A 24,619-nucleotide genomic window follows, 5' to 3' on the forward strand; every position below is an offset into this window, starting at 1 on the left:
TCACTTTAAGCTTGCATATTTACATGAAAGAAGGTTAAAGTATATATAAATATAAAGTTAGAAAATAATTAGAAAATTATAGCAAATCCTTACTAGTTGAACTTGCGGACCGTGTTCAGGTCGGCGAGGATGTTCTCTGCCGAGCGGTAACGGACGTCAAGGAGGAGCTTTGATTCTACGAGGGAGAGCGATAACGGTCGTGGAAGACCGTGTTCCCTTCCTCGTAGAATCGGAGCTCTTCCTTGACCAAGTACGGTGCCGTCCGGTGGAGAAATCCTCGCCGAGCTGATCACGTAAGCAAGGTCAACTAGTACGGATGGTTATTTATTCACATGTCCCGATATCGTCGTAGTAGTCTGTCAATCACCGTACCTAAACGTAGTATATATAAATAAAAACTTAGAAAATAGTTAGAAAATTATAGAAAATCCGTACTAGTTGAACTTGCGGACCGTGTTCAGCTCGGCAAGCATGTTCTCTGTCGAGCGGTAACGGACATCAAGTAGTAGTTGTACATTCCCATTCTTCTGTTAATTTGCGGAAATATCATATGAATTACTTACCTGCCGCAGTAAAAGACGAGAACACAATGACCATTAAAAATATCATTGTTTAGAGATCTAGATAATTTTATAGTTTGTTAATTTTATTTGTTTATAAAAGAAGAAATTTATAGTGTATTAAAAAATGAGTATAGAGAGTAGATGGCAACTGCTTCCGGGTCCTCGGCCTCTCATGGGTTTCCAAAGCGACTTAGGCCGGGCCTTCCTCTCATTCCATGCGGCAAGTGTCATGATGAGATGAAGATTGTGATGGAGTACCGAGTGAAGAAGGAGGGTCCCAACAAGGATCGTATCTTCTACAAGTGTCCGGATCGCAATGTGAGTTATTTTATCGTATTTAATGATTATGGTTAGTTTATACCTATTTTCATGATGGTTGTGATTAAAGTTCTAGTTTTTTGTTTTAATTTCAGTGGGATGGCAGTGGACGATGTTCAGGCTTCTACTGGGAGGAAGAGTATGTTGAACTCGTGCAAAAATATCTTGCACAACAGGCAGATACGGCGGCTAATGAGGCAGTGATCCAGTCGAAGAAGCCCAAAGATGTTGCACAATCGGGGGATCTGTCTGTTTTAGTTGAGATTGGTCGCGAAATCCTTGTGCTCCTGAAATGTATTTTAGCTTTAGTTCTTTTAGTGGTAGTTGGGATTGTCTACATTGTAGCGATGCTTTCATAAATTTGTATCTTTTGTGGTGGCACGCATGTTGTATAAATAATTAATTATGATCTAGGTTTTAATATGATATTTATGTCATGTAATGCAGATGAGCCGTCATTGGATGTATAATGCTGATCGCCGCTCACAAGAGTTCATTGACGGCGTGCATTCTTTATTACGTGCGGCCGAGACAAACAAACGCGACGGTTTCATGTGCTGCCCATGTGCCATATGTAAGAATACGGTGGAATATCCTTGCTCAAGGACTCTTCATTCACACTTGTTCAAGTCGGGTTTCATGCCAAACTATATTTGTTGGACAAAGCACGGAGAAACCGGTGTTGTAATGGAAGAAGATGAAGAAGAACAATGGGACGACAATGATATTATTCCTGATGGTGCGTGCTTCAATGATACTGCAATGGGAGAAGCTGAAGAAGAGGTAGCCGCAGAAGATGAGCCGGCTGATGATCTTTGTCAGGTCATTCGTGATGCACAAAGAGAATGTGAAAGTGAAAAGGAGAAGATCAAGTTCGAGCGGATGCTAGAAGATCACAAGAAATTGTTGTACCCAACTTGTGATGCAGGGCAGAAAAAGTTGGGAACCACACTAGAATTGCTGCAATGGAAGGCAAAGAATGGTGTATCTGACAAGGGATTTGGAGAGTTACTAAAAATCCAAAAGAAGATGCTTCCGAAGTACAATGAATTGCCCGCCACTACCTACGAAGCAAAACAAGTTGTCTGTCCTATGGGGCTAGAAATAGAGAAGATACATGCATGTCCTAATGACTGCATCCTATACCGTGGCAAAGAGTACGAGAAATTGGATGCATGCCCGGTATGCCATGCGTCGCGGTATAAGATCAGGCGAGATGACCCTGGTGATGTTGAGGGCGAACGTCCACGTAAGAAAATCCCTGCCAAGGTTATGTGGTATGCTCCTATAATACCACGCTTGAAACGTCTGTTCAGAAACAAAGAACATGCAAAATTGTTACGATGGCACAAAGAAGACCGTAAGGTAGACAATATGTTGAGACACCCTGCTGATGGGTCCCAGTGGAGAGCAATCGATAGAGAATTCCCGGAGTTTGCAAATGACGCAAGAAACTTAAGGTTTGCTTTAAGTACAGATGGTATCAATCCTTTTGGAGAGCAGAACAGTAGTCATAGCACTTGGCCTGTTACTCTAAGTATCTACAACATTCCTCCTTGGTTATGCATGAAGCGGAAGTTCATTATGATGTCTGTGCTCATCCAAGGCCCGAAGCAACCTGGCAATGACATCGATGTGTACCTGAGACCACTTATTGATGAACTTCTCATTTTGTGGAATAAAGAAGGTGTACGTGTGTGGGATGAGTACAAACAGGAACACTTTGATCTGCGAGCATTGTTGTTCGTAACAATCAATGATTGGCCTGCTCTAAGTAATCTTTCAGGACAGTCAAACAAGGGATATAATGCATGCACACACTGCTTCGGTGATATTAGAGGTGTATTCTTGAAAAAATGTCGAAAGGTCGTGTACCTTGGCCATCGTCGATTTCTTCCTGCAAATCACCCCGTAAGAAAGAAAGGTAAGCATTTTAAAGGGAAAGCAGACCACCTGACCAAGCCTCGCAACCGAACCGGTGAGGATGTACTCGATATGGTCAATGATGTGAAAGTCGTCTTTGGAAAAGGACATGGAAGCCAACCTATTCCGAAAGACGCTAACGGTCACGCACCCATGTGGAAGAAAAAGTCCATATTTTGGGACCTACCCTATTGGCAAGTCCTGGAGGTCCGTAGCTCGATCGACGTGATGCACCTGACGAAGAATCTTTGTGTGAACCTGCTAGGCTTTATGGGTGTGTATGGAAAGCCTAAGGACACATTTGAAGCACGACAGGACCTGCGTTGTTTGAGAGAAAGAGACAACCTGCATCCAGAGAAGACAGATGATGGACGCCATTACTTACGTCCTGCTAGCTACACTCTAAGCAAAGAGGAGAAGGAAATCATGTTTGAATGCTTAAACAACATCAAGGTACCATCTGGATTCTCCTCGAATATAAAGGGTATTATAAATGTGACAGAGAAGAAATTCTGTAACTTAAAGTCCCATGACTGTCACGTTCTCATGACGCAATTACTTCCAGTTGCATTAAGAGGAATTCTACCTCCAAATGTACGTCTAGCCACCGTAAAGCTATGTGCATTCCTCAATGCAATTTCTCAGAAGGCAATTGATCCAACTGATCTAGCTAAACTACAGAATGATGTGGTTCAATGTCTCGTCAGCTTTGAGTTAGTGTTCCCTCCTTCCTTCTTTGATATTATGACACACCTCCTAGTTCACCTAGTCAAGGAGATTTTCACTCTCGGTCCTGTGTTCCTACACAACATGTTCCCCTTAGAGAGATTCATGGGAGTCCTAAAGAAATATGTTCACAACCGTGCTCGCCCAGAAGGAAGCATCGCCAAGGGCTATGGAACAGAAGAGGTCATTGAGTTCTGTGTTGACTTTATTCCCGACCTTGACTCGATTGGTGTTCCTGAATCGAGACATGAGGGGAGACTAAGCGGAAAGGGGACACTAGGGAGGAAAACATATATTGGTACACAGTTCTACAGAACTCCTCTTTGGTAGATCCGTATATTGAGACACACAAGGATCTCTTACGATCCGAGTTTCCAGGCAAGACTGAAGCTTGGATTACGCATAAGCACATGGAAACTTTCGGCGGTTGGTTGCGAAAAAAATGTCAAGGTGATGAGAGCATCCATGAGCAACTGTATTTATTGGCTATGCAACCATCATGGCATATCGTCACATACAAAGGGTACGAGATAAATGGGAACATATTCTACACAGTAGCCCAAGATAAAAGGAGTACCAACCAAAATAGTGGTGTCCGCATAGATGCCACAGACCCGAATGGGAATAAGCAGACATATTATGGACGCATAGATGAAATATGGGAACTAGAATATGCACCTACTTTGAAGATCCCATTGTTCAAGTGCCAATGGGTCAAGGTGACCGGAGGCGGAGTAACAGTAGACAACGAGTATGGAATGACAACAGTAGACCTTAGTAATATTGGGTACAAAGACGAACCATTCGTCCTTGCCAAGGATGTGAATCAGGTGTTCTATGTCAATGATATGTCTACCAAACCAAAAAGAGGGAAAAACGATAATGACTCAACCAAAGAGCCAAAGCGCCACATAGTTCTTTCAGGGAAAAGAGTCATCGTGGGAATTGAGGACAAGTCGGACATGTCAGAAGAATATGAAAAGGATGACCGAATTCCGCCCTTCAAAGTGAACAAAGACCCTAGCATCTTGGTAAATGATGAGGACACTCCATGGTTACGAAGCGATCATAACCAAGGGACATACGTAAAGAAGAAGTTCACTGCTGTGCCCACTTGATGATATAGTGATTTAATATAGTGTGTGTTTGAGATATTATGTAATAATTGTGAATTCAGATGTTTATTATGTCATATTTCAAATTAAATCAATGTTTGATTTGGTGGGATTTCTCTCTCAAAAAGGTAAATTAGGATACTGAGTGATGAAAAATTAAAATATTAACGTTAAAATGATGTGAAAACAAATTTCCTGTCCAAAACCAATAATTTTAATAATTTTAATTAAACACTACATTTTTGCATTAACGAAATAATAAATATTAGTTACATTATGTTTTATAATTCTAACAAAAAATAAAAAAAGTTAGGTTATCGATTTTTCCTATGTGCAATAAACAAAAATAAAATTCATATTTTTAACAAAATAATTTTATGCCTTTTATTTAATTTACTATGTATTTAATAAAAACTATTGCATTTCTATTGTATTTAACAAGACTATTGCTTAAAACAGGCGGGAAACGAAACTGCAGGCCACCTTTACTCCCGGGTGGGAAGCCCACCCGGGAGTAAAGGTGGGCTGCAGTTTCGTGGCCCGCCAAAAAAAGCCTTTACTCCCGGTGCGTGTTACCAACCGGGAGTAAAGGTATACCTTTACTCCCGGTTGGTAACACGCACCGGGAGTAAAGGAACCTTTACTCCCGGTTGGTAATACGCACCGGGAGTAAAGGGTTTTTACTCCCGGTTGGTGGCTGGCACCGGGAGTAATTCTCCTCTGCTATATAACCTCCAGCGCCTGGCAGATCGATCTGCTCGTCTTCTTCCTCGTCGAACACCGCCGCCCGGCCTCTTCTTCGACCTCGCGCCGCGTCCGTTCGCCTTCCGTGACACCGGCGCCGCCGTCTTCTTCCTCGTGCGGCCTCCACCGCGCGCGCCCGTGCCCCTCCTCCGCGCTTGCCCATGGCCCTCCACCGCGCCCTCCTCCGCGCCCGAGGCCCTCCACCGCGCGTTGCCCCACCGCGCCGGCCCGAGGCCCTCCAGTACGTACACTGCCGAGCTTCGAGGTGATATATTCGTCGATCTCTTTGTACATTCGTCCGAGCCCTCCACTGCCGAGTTATAGATCACGTCGAAAACTACAACTTTGGTGTAAGCCATGTCAACGGTCGAGGTCGATTGAAAATTCCAAATTTTGAATCACAAAATCTATAGAAACTAAAAATGAATATTTGGAACTCTAAATGATTTTAAATAAAAATATATCTTAAGGCAAGTTTTGAATATTTGGAACTCTAAATGACAAGTATAATTGATCACCAATGAAATTACTTTAGAAATTAATTAGATCGATGTAAATCCATGGCTTGTATAATAAACACGCTATATATTATTTGGAAACAACGCTACGAACCATCCGCTAATGATCCAGCCCATCAACCGCCATATATTCATCACTATGATATGCCATTATTTCAAGATGCAGTTTCAATAGAAGAATTTTTTCTATCTTCATAGATCAATGTTTGTTAACGAAATTTTATCCAAATATATTCATGTAGGGTCTTTTTTTTTGAAGGATTTGTTGTAGGATATATAATGGTCAAATAGGAACTCAATTTTGATACCCAGTTTATAAACTAAGCGTTTTTTAGTTTATCAAAAATATCACATGTTTCTTCATTTGTGAACTTTGAATATACAGATATAATATATTAATGTTGCTAAAGTAATATGAGCATTACATATTTTTTCCGGGAAGACTATCTTCAAACTTTATATCATAGCATCAGAGATCGCCTGTAGAAGAAGAAAATAAATTCTTATCATTTCGGAAATAGTAATGGTTATATGAGCAATAAGACACGTATACTTACATTTCATAATGGCTTATACTTATATTATTAACATAGAATTTTCTCATATGATGAATGACTACATGGTTGATCACATGGTACATAGGATCACAACATCACGCACCGACACCGCCCCGGCCCGCCTCACGTCGTCGTCGTCGTCAGCACGCCGGCCCGCCTCACGTCATCGTCGTCAGCACACCGGCCACCGCGCCGACACGTATATATACGTCATTTGTATTCATATGCATTTCGTCCATGCGTTTCTATGTATACGGCGGAGCACCGCCGCCCTCGTTCACCCATGTGTACAGACATATATACGGCGGAGTGGAGCACCGCCACTCTTGTCACACCGCCCTTTCTCGTGCCCTAATTCGCCCTAGTACCGACGTAGTTCGTCCTAGTGTGGCGAATTGCGTCCGTGATCGAGGGGCAAGATTTAATAATGCATATTGTTTGTAGATTTTACGCATGTAATAAGCAAAGATTTGACGTACTATATATTGGTTTTGTTTTTTGAAGCTAGATGGCCGACCCGAGAAATATGGATGAGGAGGAGTTGATGATGAATTTGATCAACACTGGCACTCAAGTTGCCGGCGATGATGGTGCTAAAAGTAACGTGCAAGAGGATGTAGATGACGGGAGTCAGTACTTAGCTCTTGAACAAAATGAGCAACAACATATTGGCCAAGTATATATTTTTTATTATTAGCTATATATATATATTATCATATGTCTTATGTGTGCTCATGACATTAAAAATAATGTTTATGTTTTGTAGCCCTCTGGATCGACATCAACAACTACAACGAAGAGTAAAAATGTTCGAGGTCCCAAAAAGCCATTGGAGGGTCGCTTCATCATCTCGGAGTTCAATGTGGATACAGGAGAACCCGGGGGCCGAATAAAATGAAATTTGTGCACCACTGTGGTTACCTTGTACGGGACCGGCTCCCGATTAGTACCCGTGAATGGAAGAAGAAGACCAATGCTCCTCATATCAGTTTTGTCTCCGATCGTGACAAGGCGTTAATTTGGAATGATGTCTTGGTACATTTCACGCTCCAAACAGATGATTATGATGATATAATAGATGGTGATGAATTGAAGGAGCGAGTTAGGGATTGGGCAATGAAGAAGATGGCCACCCAGTTTCAGACTTGGAAGAAACACCTATACACGACGTATGTCAAGAAGAACATAGCACCAGATTTTACTGTCCCAGGCCCGATCTCAAAGCAGAGGCCCTATTGGGATGAGTTTGTACAGTACAAGACTTCAGAAGAGGGTGTGAGTCGGGTGATAAAGAACCAACGTAATGCCCAACAGAAGACATACCACCATACCTTGGGATCAGGTGGCTACCCGACTGCCATTAAGAAGTGGAACAAAATGGAAGCAGACCTTCTTGCCAAGGGTATCAGACCAGAATCACTCGAGTGGGGAGAACGTGCAAAGAATTGGTTTTTCGCTCATGGGGGAACACTAGACCAGGAGACAGGGAAGTGCGTTTATGGCGCAAGACTGCAAGAAGCAGCAGAAAGATTGTTTTATGCTCAGAGAGCTGCTGCTAGTGGTGAGTTCAGGCCCAACAGAGAGAAGGATGAGCTGACATACGCCATCGGGACTATTGAACATGGTGGCCGAACTAGAGGCAAAGGAAGTGTCTCGTGGGAGCATGGATTCCCTCAGGACAGACCTTCCTACAGAGGTCGCCAGAGAAAGAAGGAAGAAGAGGCACACCGGCTCCAGAGGTTGGAGGAAGCGGTGCGTGAAGCACAGGAGCGGGAAAAAAACCTTGAAGCGAGAATGCAGGAGGAAATCAAAAGGCAAGTGCAAATAGCAGTGAGTGCAAGCAAGCAGGCATCAGAGCCAGGAATCAACATTAGCCAATCTGTTCAGTTGAAAAGCAGCTGCGCTTCCACGGAGATACCAAATCAAGGGGACACAGGACTGCGCTTCCCTGTGGATGACGTCACTGAACCTTGTACAACGTGTGAGCTACACATTCCGAAGGAGAATTCCACAATCAAGGTGGCTATCGGTCTTGTTAATCCTATCGACCGAACCAAGACACCAAGGATTCATGGGAATATAATCCAAGAAGGATATGCCACCATCTCGGTAGATAAAGCTGAAAAAGGTTTTAGTGATTTGCCTCTTGACATTCCTGGAGGTGATGGCGAGAAGACTCTAGGAGAAGCGGAGAAGACATTCATTCTATGGCGCAAGCGCTACATCATCATTCCAGGGATGTCGGCTCCACCTCCTTCTGAACTACCTCACCATAGGTACGTGCGGATGAAAACACTACATCATTAATTTGTATTGGCTTAAATAATTAACAATCTGCTCATAATAATATGTCATTCCTTTTTTTGTAGCAGATCCTCCCCCAACCTAAATCCAATTGTTCAATCGCCAGATCATCATAGTGCTCTGTACGATGACATTGTGTTGGAAGACGAGGCTGCATCCACACCCTCTCCAAGGAGGTCTCCAACGCCACAGCCGCCACCTCCAAGGAGGTCTCCAACGCCGCTGCCAACACCTCCAAGGAGGTCTCCAACGCCGCTGCCAACACCTCCAAGGAGGTCTCCAACGCCTCCCCCGCCCCCGCCTACCAAGAAGCCTAGCAAGAGGCCAGCCCCTCGAACGAAGAATCAGTCCCCGCCTGCAAAGAAAGCCACCGTGAAACCAAGGGCTATTCCCAAAATAATATCTGAAGAGAAGGAAGAAGGAACTGATGCATATAAAAAAGACATGTCTAGATTCTATGACAAACTTAAAATGAATCAAGAAGCAAGGAGAAACCTAGAGAAACCGTACTTCTTCGTAGCTCCGGATATTTTAAGAAAAAAGGTGACTTCTTACCAGCATCAACAGTGGGAATCTCGTAAGCCGTCCAAATCAACGTTATCAGACTATGACCGCACTCTCACCAAGTCAATTGAGGCGGCACAGAAAAAGAAGCGGGCAGGGAAAGGAGTTGCCCAACTCGGACAACAAGCGCACCAATCAATCCCCCCGCTAGTTGTTGGTAATGAATATGGTTCGAATTTAGGATTAATGCATCAGGCAAACATACCTCCGGATGTCGATTTGGATCACCTTGGTGAATTTCTTGATAAGACTGGTCTCGACCTTTACCAGATGTTTGGTGATGGAAAAATTGAGAGTGCGGTGGAGGTTGATATTTGGAAGAAAAAATTTGTACTAGGCCAGAGTCTATACAACCCTCAAGCCTTATCTGATCTGGGGACGCAAATGTACCTGCTAAACAAGTGGTACATGCAGGCGTCTACCAGTGGAGACTTCTGCGTTGGTGTCAGAATTAGAGACGAACATTGGTTCCGTGGCGATGATGTTATGTATGTTGACTTTGCAGAATTTCATCAACTATGCCACCTTACCTCTCTGGACAAAGTTATCATTAGCTGCTATTGCCTGTAAGTAATAATTCTTTCGATCTATTATTAAACTCATCATATGTGTGCATATGCATATAAATTATCCTAACAAGTACTATATATATGCAGATTTACAATGACAGAGCTCAGAAAGGAAGGCTGCAATGAAATTGGTTTTGTTGATCCCCATATAGTATTCAAAGACCCAATTACTCCAATGACTAATTGGAAGTCTGAGTCAGAGAGTAACATCATGAACTTCTTAGTGAACCAACGCCACAAGAAGGATATACTCTTTCCCTATAACTTCAAGTGAGTGTTAATCATGTCGATCATAGCCTTAATGGCTCATATGTTGATTCTAGTTAATTAATGAGTGTTATGCGTTATATCCTATAAACACATGCAGCAATCACTGGATATTGATGGACATCGATCTGGTGAAAAGTCACTTGATAATCTATGACTCGATGAGAAAACCACAACAAGACTACCAAGATATGATAGATATTATCCAGAGGTAATTTCGGGATCTCTAGCAACTATATATACACACAAACATGATGATTAACTATATCTGATGACGTGGCAAATTTTTTATTGGGCAGTGTTTGGAAAACCTTTATTGAGAAGCAACACATGGAAAAATGCAAAGCGCCACTGAATGTAATCCCATTGAAAGTAAGTCCCCTGAATCGCATCATCTTTATTAATTAAACATATAGCTTTCACCGGATCACCAGATTGGATGACAAATCTTTTTCTCGTAAAGTGGTGTCTGAGGCAGGAACAGGGGAACAACTACTGTGGTTACTATGTTTGCAAGTTTATCAAGGTGCTCTCCCAAAGAACTCCTACAGAGAGACTCAAAGTACGTTAAAAATACACTATATATTCATTTAATTATTATTATTGATTGTGTTACTATGTCTTTATATATATATATATATGTACATATATTAATTTATTTTCCTTTAATTCAAACCTGTAGACTCGATGGTTGGAGGAAAAGGTCATACGGCAAGACCAAATCAAAGCAATTCAAGAGTCTATAGCCGGATTTTTTAATGAGCAGGTCATCGATTCCAAGGGCGAGTTCTACTTCGACCCAACACTGCCATTGAAGCCAAGCTAGAGGATGAGAAGAAACTTGTTATGTCACAACAACTATAATGCAATCTTTTGTAATATATGCACATGAAATAATATAATGTAAAATACACATATGCATGCATGCATGTAAATATATATATGATGCATGCATATATATATATATATATATATATATATATATATATATATATATTTCTATGCTTGAATTGTGTGATTTAATACGTTCATTGTGCTTGAACCGAAACATACTATATGCGCATATAAATGTATAATTAGCAGCGTACAATACGACTTCGAAAACCTATTTTGAAAAGAAAACAAAAAAATGAAAAGAAAAGAAAAAAGAAAAAAACCTTTAGTCCCGGTTCGTATTACCAACCGGGACTAAAGGTGCCGGCCATCGTGGCATGTCAGGAGGCACCTTTAGTCCCGGTTGGTGTTACCCACCGGGACTAAAGGTCCTCCTTTAGTCCCGGTTCCTGACCCGGGACTAAAGGACCCCCCCTTTAGTCCCGGATGCTTGCTCCCGGGTGGGGAACCGGGACTAGAGGGGGTTCCCCACCGGGAGTAAAGCTCGGTTCTCTACCAGTGATTACATATCGGTAGTAGAATGGTTTTGTAAAGCATGGAGTTAAAAAAATTTAATCACCAATATTGATGCCACATAAATGTTTCAGTCAAAATGTATAAACTTATTTAGAATAACAATATATGAAATTTAACGTCATGAATTGTCAGGGTCATCGCTATGTATATACTTCTTTAGAATTAACATTTTTCCATGCTAGATAAGATACTAAAATAAATATTAATTGACCCTAATGTATACCTGTTCTATGTGGGAGGGGGGGGGGGGGGGGGTCATAGCATCATATTTACTTTTAACATAACAATTGTAGAAGTGTGCAATTTATAAATATATATTATTATTATAAATTTGAGAAGTTTTATGTTTACTTGTAGGACGACAAACGTGGATAACTAGACACAAATTAAAAAGTGTAACTTATATTTTTCTTTCATAGTTGCATATATGGTAATAATTTAAAAGCCAATGTAGAGTTTACATTGTATTATCTTTTATAATGATATATGTGGATAATTTATAAAATATTAGGGATTATTTTAAATTATCTTTTATTGGGGCAAATTTGGATATAAAATAGATATAAAGTTAGAGGGTTATTTTAAATTATCTTTTATAGCAGCAAAGGTGGGTAATTAATATGCAAATTTAGGGACTATTTTGAATTATCAATCGTAATGGTAGAGTTGGGTAATTTAGATGCAAAATTACTGGTTACTTTATGTATTTTTCATAAGGTAAAGGCAAAGGTGGATAATTTTTTAGAAAATAGAATAGATCTAATGGTCATTACCGATGATGATGGTTAGAGTCTACCAAAGCAAAGGCTAGATGTTTGTGATTATTGTAAGAATTTTTAGGACTTATCTTTTTTTTTTCTATCTCGTGTGCTAATTAAGAATTAACATGGAGGCTCCATTGGGACCTTAGGAATAGTAAGAAGCTCTCGTAATATAAAAGGATTGAATGTACTTGTTCAAAGAAAAGGGATCACCGTACCGTTGAGGACGAGGTAGATGGCATCTAGTAGCTCCGAATTGGGTTGTGGATCCGCATAGTTTCTTCGCTTCCACTCTCGCAGACGCCTTGACATCTCCACATATTTCCACACGTAATTGATCATCAATTCTTTGGTCAATTCTTTGGTGAATCCTTTCCCGGTGTCCCAGCCACGTGTAATGGCGTTGTGCACAGGATTCATCTTTGCGGACTCGGAGATCATGAACATCAGGCCCACCAGTGCCAGCCTGAGGTTGTAAACATCCGCCACTACATTTGGGTCGAAGCGCGACAGCACGCGCACGGCGCGCGTCGCGAAGTTCTTGCCCAGGTTCGCTGACGTCAGTATATCTATTACTTCTGCCGCGTTTCTGACGCCTAGTATACTTTTGTAGCTGTTGCCCCAGCCTAGAAGTTTTGATCTGTATCCTTGTGGGAGCATTCGCTGGTAGCCAAGCTCGTACCAAGCTCCGTTCTGGTTCATGAAGCCCATGATGTCCATGTTGTCATCCCGGATGACTAGGGTTGTCGATATCGTTTCCCCGCTGTCCTTCACCACCTGTAGCTCGACTTCAATCCACCTCGCCGGTTGTTCACCATCAGCACGCTGCTTGGCGAGCATTGGATGACTTTTGGTAGATTCGAGCTTTGGGTCTCTGTGCAGGTCCATGATATCCTCGCGATCAGGATGCTCCGCGAGTTTGACACGTAGAGCCTCCATGAATGAAATGAAGGATGATTTTTCACCTCTGATGGTATACACTACCTCACAATTTCCTGCCACAATTAATAATAACTTAACTCATGAGAAAACTGCTTTAAATTATAAGTCACTAGTGCATTAACTCGTGCTCTCGCACGGGCTAGAATTTTTGAGAAATTATTGTTTAATACATATGACTAATAAAAAATGTTTTTATTAAATTGAATGTTTTTATCTTTGTTTGTTTCTACAAAATAGACATAATAGATATTTCATATACTCTATATCCAATTATTATAAACATATTAATTTCTTTTTTTTTTTTGTCAGGGACAGATTTATATGATTTTTATCACTATTCGTATTTTTGCCATTACATGGCATCTTTTTATATTTTAAATATGTAATTAGTTTGAAATCGTGCCTTTAACTATGACGTGAGATGCATTTATTTAAAATTTAAGCTTAAGTTATATAACCTCTTGTTTCATCCCTTTCTGTGACATCATAAATCTATATTTTAGCTTTTAACTTTTAATCTAGTTGATTTTTTTGAGGAAAATACATGTGCATTCCCTGACATTGTCTCAGGGTGTCATCTAGATACCTGACAAGATCCTAACATATGAGTATATTAAGCCACGAGTCCAACGGTTCCCAACCAAGAAAGACACCCCGACCGATCCCTCTAGGATCGCCCGGGGGCTCGGGGGCTATACCCATCGGGTACACTCGCGCGCACCCTCTGAGGAGAAACCCGGCCGAGCCTGACTCCGCTGCGACCTCCGCTTGGGGCTCGGGGGCTTGCCCGAGCCCCCAGGCTCCCGATCTACGCCAACACTCCGGTCCGGACATTGGCTCCTACTCGACAAACACTACTAGAGAACAGACTTTAGAACGATGTCCCAAATTAGCATTAGCCTCGGCATTTTTTGCCCCCGGGACTAAAGGACCCTTTAGTCCCTGTTGGTAATACCAACCGGGACTAAAGGTCCCTGCCCAACGGTCGTCCGCGGGGCAGGGATCTTTAGTCCCGGCTGGTATTACCAACCGGGACTAAAGGTTTACCTTTAGTCCCGGTTCGTAATACCAACCGGGACTAAAGCTTTTAGTCTCGGTTTGGGTAATTCCCCGGGAATAAAGATTAATCTTTAGTCCCGGTTTGGACCCCTAACCGGGACTAATTATCCCGGCCTATAATCCAGCTCATTTCTTCCTTCCCGAGCCCGAGCCATTCCATTCAAACTCACTGCCTCTGTTCTTCAGCTTGCTGTTGTTCTTGCTCTCTCCCCCTCCATTGGTGTTGCTCTTCGATTTTGGAGGTAACAAACTTAATCCTCTTATGTTTTATCAGTAGCTTATCTCATTTTGCGATGTAGATGCATGTGTAACTTTATATGTTGGACTTTATTATGATTTTATATGTCATTTTTAGCTCAAAATCACATGATGATTTGCATATATGTTTGGATAAACAAAAGTTAAATTAGTTCATCAAAATCACGCCTCGCTCGTCCTCGCTGGAGCACGCGCCATCCTCGTCCCCGGTGGCTTACGTGATCTTAGAATTAATTTTTCCATGAAATGAAAAACTTAGAAAATAGTTAGAAAATTGTAGAAAATCCGTACTAGTTGAACTTGCGGACCGTGTTCAGCTCGGCAAGCATGTTCTCTGCCGAGCGGTAACGGACGTCAAGGAGGAGCTTTGATTCTACGAGGAAGAGCGGCAACGGTCGTAGAAGACCGTGTTCCCTTTCTCGTAGAATCGGAGCTCTTCCTTAGCAAGTACGGTGCCGTCCGGTGGAGAAATGCTCGCCGAGATGATCACGTAAGCAAGGTCAACTAGTACGGATGGTTATTTATTGAAACATGTTTTTGAGCTATAATTTGATGGATATTTGATAACTTCGGACCTACAAATGTCATCTACAAATGTTACTATCCTCGGCAACCTAAACGCCCACGAGCTCGCCGATGTCGAGCAGGTCACTTAGAATTATTTTTTTCATGAAATGAAATACTTAGAAATCATGCCTTTTATTTTTTATGCATGTACGTGTGTGTATAAACCAATGCAGTTTTCACTGGATACTCATTGTCATTGAGTTAAACTCAAGTCGATTACTAATCTTTGACTCGTTGAGAAAAGAACGGGCACTATACCAAGATATGATAGACATTATCCAGGGGTAATTTCGATTTCTCGCGCACAACTATTATTGAATAGACTTTGCCATGATTTATTAACGATCGTACATTATTGGTCGCACAGGGTTTGGAAAGAGTTTATTCGGCAACATCGCAAGGATTGCAAGGCACCACTTAATGTAGTTGAAATACCAGTAAGTTGTACTATATACACTTCCCCACGTGTTTAATTACTATATCGTACTTCAATTTACGTGTGAGATGATGAGAATAATCTTCTTCTCGTACAGTGGTGTTTACGGCAGGAACCAGGTAATAACTTGTGTGCATACTACGTTTGTGAATTTATCACTGCGCACATAAGAAGAACTCCTGAAGATGTCCTCGGAGTACGTATATATCAATTTTTATTTATTTTTAAATGAATATATATACATATATGTGTATTAATACTTTTCCTTTTATTTCAAATGCAAGACTGAATGGTGGAAACGAAGGGTCATGCAAAAAGACCATCTAAAAGCAGTTCAAGAGTCAATAGCAGGATATCTTCTAGAAAAAGTGCTAAATCCCAACGGCGAGTTCTACTTTGATCCTAAGGAATAAATGATGTAAATTAAATGTTTATTGATATCGTTATTTTCGAGAACAAGATTATGAAAGTGTTGTATATATACATATATATATATATATATCTATAATATATATAGTTTCATACTTTATTCGAATATAATAATGCTCAAGATGAGAATTAGATGTAATTATACGCATGCGTGTATTTATATTAGCAGCGTAGAATACGTACATAAAAACATATTATATATTAAACAAACACGTGTAACTAAACTGAAAACAAATTAAACAAAAAAAAGAAAAAGAAAAGGAACCTTTAGTCCCGGTTGGGGTTACCAACCGGGACTAAAGGGTGAAGCGTTAGTCCCGGTTGGTGTTACCAACCGGGACTAAAGGGTGCGCCAGGTTTGCTTGGCTGGAGGGCCTTTAGTCCCGGTTGGTGTTACCAACCGGGACTAAAGGTCCCTTTTTAGTCTCGGCTCGATGACCCAGGACTGAAGGTTCCACCTTTAGTCCCGGGATCGTTGTCCCGGCGCGGTAACCGGGACTAAAGGCTGTTACCGCCCGGGACAACAAGTCCATTCTGTAGTAGTGAAACGACGCCAGCCAAGGCCTGGGCCTAAGAAGACAAGCCCCTTGGGCACGACATTGCCGGCAACTTTTCCGACAAGGTCACGCACGGGGCGTGACACAAGAAAACAAAGCTTCCCAGCGGCCTCTAGAGGCTCGAGGGCTCCCGGGCCCACGCGTCAGCCCCTGGAGTCGACCTCCTTCATCGCCAAGAAGACTCTAGAAGGTCCACACGGGGGAGGCCGGTTCAAGCCGACATAGCCTGACACACAGAGTGTCAGAACAGGGCATCCGGATGACGCCTGAGGGTTCTTCGGCTCCACGACACCGCTACGGTCCACAGCGCGTCGCGGCAAGGCCCTCCTAGACTCTAGCGCATGTAGACCATAGACTAGTTCCCCCAAACCGCCATGTACACGACCTATCTCGTTATATAAGGGATAAAATCGGACCTAGGGGGAGGAAGGAGGGGAGAACTCAGATCATTCCTTTCCATTCCTTGGCCTCTGCTCAGCATCGAGAGCAAGGCAACCCATGGAGGGACACCGAGAGCCTCTCCACCCGCAACCCATCATCTTCCTCCTCTCCAATGAGGGGAAGGCACCACCGGTGGTGAGGCAACCTTAGGATTAGCACCGAGCTAACCCCCTACCAAATCTCTCTACAACACTGTTATAACCTCTGATTTTGGGTGCTTTTGAGTATAAGGATCATCAGTTGCTAGACGTAGGGCACTGATTGGCCCGGACCAGGATAAACCGTTGCGTCCTCTATGTGATCTTGTGTTATTGAGTCCACCCGAGCCTCCAGAGACCCATACTCTCACACCGACTTGAACAACATGCTTGTCGTGGTTCCGACCCCACGACAGCTTGCGCGCCAGGTAGGGGGGCAGTGTCAAGTGCGATTCTGGCTCTACTATGGTCGGAGCCGCCCACCTCGTCGGCGTAGCAAGCGGCACCGCCCCATACAGCGGTGTCTGCTTCCTCGGCGAGTTATTCATCATGGTCGGCGCCTTTGCTCTGGGCCAGGTCCTTAACATTGAGAGCCTGGCCTACGTCGCTGACTGCTATGGCGAGCTTCGTCCACCGCACAGGGCTGCGCCAGCGGGCACCGAACCCCCGGCCTCGCCCACTTTGCTAGGACTTCATGGAGTAGATCTCTAGGTCCCGGCCTGACAGACACGGTGGGGTTTGGGCCCAAACCCCACTGTGTTGGACCGTCACTAGATGTTCTACATGCTGGCCAACATCCACCACCAGATCACCATAGGTGAGGTGCTCCCACCGCCTAACTGCTTCTAGTACTACCTCCTAGACCTACCTTTTTGGGATCTAGAACGCGGTGGTGTCCTTCTAGACGGAGCTAGAGCACCTCATCAGTCATGAGGCACCACGAAGCGCCATCCTCTCTGGTGCGGTAGGGACCAACGTCCCATCGCTGCGTGCCTTCCTTGAGATCCTTTTGGGGAACGACTCAGAGTACGACTCTGATGACATCGACTACCGTGCCCCTCCATGCATGTACTACCACATCGATGGTGAGGTTCTACCCGACGAGGTGCCCGAGCTCACGCCGTCGGACCAGAGTACCCGCAGCCGTGCAGCCTACCTTCAGGAGAAGGCGGACTACTTGCGAGCTCGGCAGGTGGACTTGGAGGCCGCTGAGGCAGAGCTCGAGCACCAAAGGTAGGACTTTGCATGGTAGCAACCCGTGCACCCTCTTGGCGACAATAATGACGCCTGCACGGGGGCTCCCAGCGGCTTCTGCTTCCCCTGCGCGGCGTACAACATGGCGGTCGCTGCCTGTCGCCTGGAAGACATCTTCGACATGCCAGACCTAAAGACCAACGAGCTACTGAATGAGGCAAAGCAGCACCTCCGTGTCACCCTAGAGCAGCATGCTGAGAGCTTGGCATCCCAGCGTCGCGCCACGCTCTCTCATCCATCCCAGACGACGGCTACTCCCAATGGGGACCGCTCTGACGCTCACGCCCCGTAGGCAGGAGGGAGCAGCTGTGACACCTCTGGCAATAGCTCCGATTGGCCATGGACCCAGGACGCCAAGCCTCGGTAGAAGCGAAGGCGCGACCTTTCTCCGCATCGTCCCCCTGTGCGCCAATGGATCGGTGATGACTGCGATGTCCACGACACCATTGAGACCAGGCGCCATGCAAAGGCACAGTCCCGTACCCTTGAGCAGCGGGGTGGGGGCGCCGCCCCGGATCACTTCGGCCCTGGGCGTTTGGGGCAGTGATCCGGGTGGCTTCCTACCCTAGGCGTTTTCGGCCACCAATGCACATCTCTAAGTACGGCAACGAGACCAATCCGGATCACTGGCTAGAGGATTACCACCTCGCCATGATGGCCGGGGGGGGTCAAACGACGACTTTGACATTCAATACCTTCCTCTGCTTCTGTCAAGTTCGACCAGAGCTTGGCTCGAGCAGCTCGAGCCTGGCAGCATCCGCCGTGGGGCGATCTCCATTCGGTCTTCATCGGCCACTTCCAAGGTACACACACTCAGCCCAGGAACTCATGGGATCTCCACAACTATAGGCAGAGGTCTGACGAGACCCTCTGAGAGTACATCCAGTGCTTCTCCAAGAAGCGCAATGAGCTCCCCAACAACACCGACACCGACGTCATCAACGCCTTCATCTGCGGCACAACCTGCGAGGCACTCATCCATGTGTTCGGCTACGAGACCCCGTGCATGACGTGGGAGCTCCTAGACATTGCCACCCAGTAAGCCACCGGTGAGGAGGCGGTCCAGGCCAACTTTAGTGGTAGGGCTAGGGCTGCCGGTCACCTTAGCGGAGACGATAGCGGTGATGACCCCACCTCGTCCCAGCAACGCCGTGACAGGAGGAACAAGGATCGGAAGCGCCATGGGGAAGAGATGGTGGTCGCGGCCGACTGCGCCACCAGACCTCGACCCCGCACGTGAGGCGCACGTCCGGAACGCTTCAAGAAGGTGCTCGAGGCCCCCTGCCCATTCCATGGGGGCATGCAAAGCACCTCCTCAAGGACTATGCCACCATGAAAGGCTACATCCGTGGCACCCTCGGCTAATAGGGCAAGGCCCAAAAGCCTGCCCTGAAGGCTGGCGACCCAACAGGAGACGCCAAGGAGGAAGACAACGAGTTCCCAGAGGCCAAGTGATGAGATCCTAACATATAGGTATGTTAAGCCTCGGGTCCAATGTTTCCTAAATGAAGAAGCCCCCCCCTGACCGAACCCTTCAGGATCACCTGGGGGCTCAAGGGCCTTGCCCATCAGGCACGCTCATGTGCACCCTCTAGAAAAGAGACCCAGTCGAGCCAGACCCGACCGCAGCTTCCGCCTAGGGCTCGGGGGCTTCGCCGAGCCTTGGGCTCCTGATCTACTGCATGACCTAGCCCGGTCCTTGGCCCCTACTTGACTGACAATGCTAGCCATGGCCCAGGCACAAGAAGACAAGCCCCAGGCTACCGATGCCCGTGGGCTCCCTAACATCACTCCCTAGGCGTGCCCCTACCAACTGCTCCTCCAACGGGGTCACGTCCGAGGCGTGACACAAGAAGACAAAGCTTCCCATGGCCTCCGAGGGCTCGGGGGCTTTCGGGCCCGCACGTCAGCCCCCGGAGCTGGCCTCCTTTGCCACTAAGAAGACTCAAGATGGTCTCACCTGGGGGAGGCCGGTCCAAGCTGACACCCCCTTACACGCAGAGTGTCAGAATAGAGCAGTTGGACGACGCCCAGGCTTCTTCGTCGCCAAGACTCCTCGACAGTCCACACCCCTGAACAACCAGGGTCCACCCTCCATCACCTAATTCTAGTCTCCCAAACATTGAAATTGCACCAAAAATAGGTTTGATTCTAGCACCTTATTGGTCACATCTTTTGCTGCAACCCAAGCAAAGTGCATAGAACTTAACAAGGCTACATGGCTATAGGGTTTGGTGGTATGAAACATAAATAGGCCCAACCAACGAACCTCCTTGATTAACTCATCCAATTCTTCCGAGAAGTCAAGATCTTCCTCCTCCTCATCCTCCTCTCCCACCAAATTCAGGCTTTCAAGGTGTTCTTCAATGTAAGGGATTGAAACATGTGCCGGGTCATCTTTCCCCTACTCCGTCCTAGGAGAAGACACCATGAGGGTGATACCTACCCACACCAGCTTGCTAGGGATCACCTCCCACTTCTAGGCTTGATGCCTTCAATCTTGTCGACCAAAGGAAAAAAGTGGACATCGTTGGTCGCGCCATTGGAGGACATAGAGACCCTAACTTGCATTAGGGGAATATTCCCTCTACACTGCTGCTGATTTGGTCTAAGATTAGGCTTTGAGTTTAATGAGGTTTGCATATACCTCTTGCTGCCACTCGGTGCTTGTGTGCACCATTGTTGTAATCTTGCGAGATCATACCAACCGAGTTTGTGGAGTGGCCGTCTATGACGTACCAGATAGAACGTTGGCCAACGATGTTTGAGCCAGAAGCTTGATAGTGAGACGGCGGGGAGCAGTCTAGAAGAAGGCCCTACAAACACACTCTGAGCTTGTGTGTGGGGAAGATCGTGGGCTCCACGGAGTTACCTGACTGGGAGCTTGGCCCTTACGAGGGGTTCCAACAAGGACTAAGGATGACATGAGCTTTTCGATACCATAGGAAACATCGTTGTCAATAGGAGTTTGCATTCCTTATCTCATTTACACTCCATACTTAGTTGCATTACTTGGTTGTGTGCTTTATATTCATAGTCTAACTTGTTAGGTTAGTGGTAGGAATGGAACATAAGGTGTACAACTCTTTTGTGTTAGAGATAGCAACACACAACAAAATGGTAGTGCATATCTAGATAGATATCTTGCATAGGTTTTGATAACTATAAAATAGAGGCTAAATAGTTTTTAAGTTGCCTAATTCATCAAATCCCCTAGCGTCACGGTCCCTTCATCCTCGATGGGTCTTTCTAGAAGGCGTTCATGGGTGCTTAAGGTAAAGAACGAGCATCAAATCGGTCTCGCTCTCATCAACTCCTAACAGGCCTCACTATTTTAGACCTACTTAGGGCTTATTTGGTTTGCTCCCCGCCAAAGCTGCCTGGGCCAGGCAGCGTTGCTAGGCTTCCGATTTTGGACACCCGAGGCCAGGATCGGATGCCTAGCAGCAACCTGCCTGACAGGGTGCAAACTAAACAGGTCCATCCTCTGTGTACCTCGTCATGTTCGGCCCGGGCAATCTAGCCCTTGCCAGTGTGTTGACTATATTTAGTGTCAACATCTTTAAACTGTATTAGTACATGATGACAACAAAAATTATAATTATTTATTTTAAATCAGTTTTGGCTTTTAGTTGAAACATTTTTCCATATAAAAACTACTAATTTAATTTTAACTACTCTATTTTTTATAAAACAATACTACTGCACATATAATTCTTTGATACTGTATAATCAGTTCAACATCTTAGGTATCACGGTGCAGACTCATATAACTATTTACGCTACTGTAGTAACTAAGAGTATAGCATAGGTCTAGGACCCTTTTTAATACAATATAAAAATGAAAATTTAGAATAATAGATACAATAAGCACTTCCAACGTAACACGTAGATAAAAAATTGCAACAACTAATAAGATTAAAAGTTGAAAGCTATAGTTCATGATGTCACGAGAACGGATGCAACAAGAGCTTATATATATTTTCGAGATCTACAACTTCATAGGTCAAGACCTATTCATTTAAAATCATTTAGATCCCACAAATTCTGTTAGAAGCTGTCACGTTTTGAAATTCATCTTTTTTTATATTTTTCAAACAACCTCGGATTGAGAAATGACCAAAACTAAAGTTGATAACTTTTTTATTTGAAATAATCCATGGTCCCAAAACTTAGTTCGAATTCCTCAGAATATGAAATTCTAAATTTTCAAACGGTATCGAATGTAGAAACGACCAAAACCAAAAGTTGTAGATCTCAAAGAGATATACAACTTTGTAGTTGATAACTTTTTCATTTGAAATCATTTATCTAGGAAAGTTCTGTTTGGAATTCCCACATTTTGAAATTCAAAAATTTCAAATGATCTTCGATGGAGAAACGAATAAAACCAAATTTGCGATGATATCTACAACTTATCAGTTGAAACCTTTTTTATTTGAATTCGTTTAGGTTCTCAAATATTCACTTCAAAGTCTACTAAAGTGAATACAAAAGGAATTTGTCTACCCTCTAGTTACAAGTGACTTGGGATGAAGTGGTTAATGGAGCTACATGTAAGACTTAAGATTGCGGGTTTGAATCACATTGGCCACACGTGCGCTTGTTTCACGTGAAAAATTAAATCTCATGATTTACGACTTGGCGTGACGATTGGACTTACCTAGTGAGGGCTTCTCTGGATTTAGAAATAATTCTTTTTTTTTTGGTCTGATTTATGATTTTAGAAAAACGATTACTAGAGACGGATAGATTGCAATGCACCTCTAGAAATTGTATTTTAGACTTCATTGTTGAGGTCACAGATAGAGGTGGCTGGGTCAGCCACCTCTACAAATCCTTTAGGTAGTAGGGTATTGTGTTACAAAATAAATAGAGCATCATAAAAAAATATAGAGAATGGGCCCTGAGATAAGTAATTTTTAATTATTAGGTTAATTTAGGTAATTAATTTATCTATAAACTTGGTTTATGTTTTATATAAGATTGGGCTCGTGCGCATAAGAACTGGGTTGGACTAATTCATATGGAATACGAGGAAGGAAAGGGATCACCGTTGTAGCAATGATATATCTTTTTCGTTATTCAAAATGCAATAGTTTCAAGATTTAAAATGATTGAATGTACTTGTTCAAAGAAAAGGGATCACCGTACCGTTGAGCACGAGGTAAATGTCACGTAGCTCCGAGTCGGGGCGCTGTTCAGCGTAGCCTCCTCTCTTCCAATGCCTCAGACGCCTCGACGTCTCTACGTATTTGCACACGTGGTCAGTCATCAATTGCTTGGTGAATCCCGTTCCGGTGTCCCAGCCACCTGTAATGGCTTGTTGGACAGGATTCAACCTCGCGGACTCGGAGACCATGAAAATCAGGCCCACCACTTCCAGCCTGGGGTTGTCACCATTTGTAAAGCGCGACAGCAAGCGAACGGCATGCGTCGCGAAGGTCTTGCCCAGGTTTGCGGACGTCAGTCTATCCATGACTTCCTCCTCCATTCTGACGCCTAGTATACTTTTGTAGCTGTTGCCCCAGCCTAGTACAAGTACTGATGAGTTGGGTTCTGCTGGGAGCATCGTCCGCCGATACCCAAGCTCGTACCGATCTCCATTCTGGTTGATGAAGCCCACAACCTCCACGTTGTCGTCCCGCATGACTAGGGTTATGGACGTCGTTTCCTTGCCCTTGACCTCGTGGAGCAGCTTGATGCGAATCCACCTCGCCGGTTGTTGATCAGCTCGCGGCTTCGCAAGCAGTGGGCGCTTTTGGTCTGGCCGGCGGGGATCACAGATATCCTCGATGTTTTCGTGATCAGCGAGGATATGACGTAGACGCTTTATGAAGTCAGTGAATGACGGTTCATCTCCGATGGTGTACGACAGTTCATCAAGTTGATCCCCAGCCATTCCGGTCTGCAGTATGAGAAGTTAGTTAGGAAAGTGATAGTGAATGTCTTTAATATTTGGCGCACAACTTGTGGTTGCCAATAATGCTTTCAATGTTTACCTCCACTTGCTGACTTGGTTCTAGAGCAGCAGCAACAATTCCATGCTCGCCATTGTCTGGGCTACTTGCTGGGAGCTCGGAAATGACCGGCCCATTATTGGACGACATCGATCGGCTCCACCAGCATCCGGTATGTGGGTCTGAAACTAGAAGCTCCCGTATGAACCAAACTTGGGGAATGTAGCAAAGTCTAGTTATGCGAGTATATATAAGAAAACAGAGCACGGAGCACTAAATAAAAAAAAACACCTCCAAAAATCATTGCATATGTACTGCTAATCCACTATATGAACCTCAAATCTTCTCTGTGATTCATACACATGAGGAGAGAGACGAAATTCTTTGCCATATTCCTGG

At 44.2% G+C, this 24,619-nt stretch overlaps 1 protein-coding gene across 1 annotated transcript in view; it reads right to left on the reverse strand.

The window, feature by feature from the left end:
- LOC136488262 (uncharacterized) overlaps positions 1–24,619 on the reverse strand; it is a 46,082-nt gene extending 21,463 nt beyond the window's left edge. The window contains exons 1-4 of the mRNA XM_066485257.1: positions 24,512–24,619; positions 24,263–24,402; positions 23,415–24,168; positions 12,558–13,334 (exon numbers count right to left, since the gene is read on the reverse strand). Of these exons, the coding sequence (XP_066341354.1) occupies positions 12,558–13,334; positions 23,415–24,168; positions 24,263–24,402; positions 24,512–24,524 (1,684 nt within the window). The 5' untranslated portion in view covers positions 24,525–24,619. The remainder of the gene's footprint in view (positions 1–12,557; positions 13,335–23,414; positions 24,169–24,262; positions 24,403–24,511) is intronic.

The sequence above is a fragment of the Miscanthus floridulus genome, chromosome 10, assembly GCF_019320115.1.
Source record: "Miscanthus floridulus cultivar M001 chromosome 10, ASM1932011v1, whole genome shotgun sequence".
In the NCBI taxonomy this organism is placed as follows: domain Eukaryota; kingdom Viridiplantae; phylum Streptophyta; class Magnoliopsida; order Poales; family Poaceae; genus Miscanthus; species Miscanthus floridulus.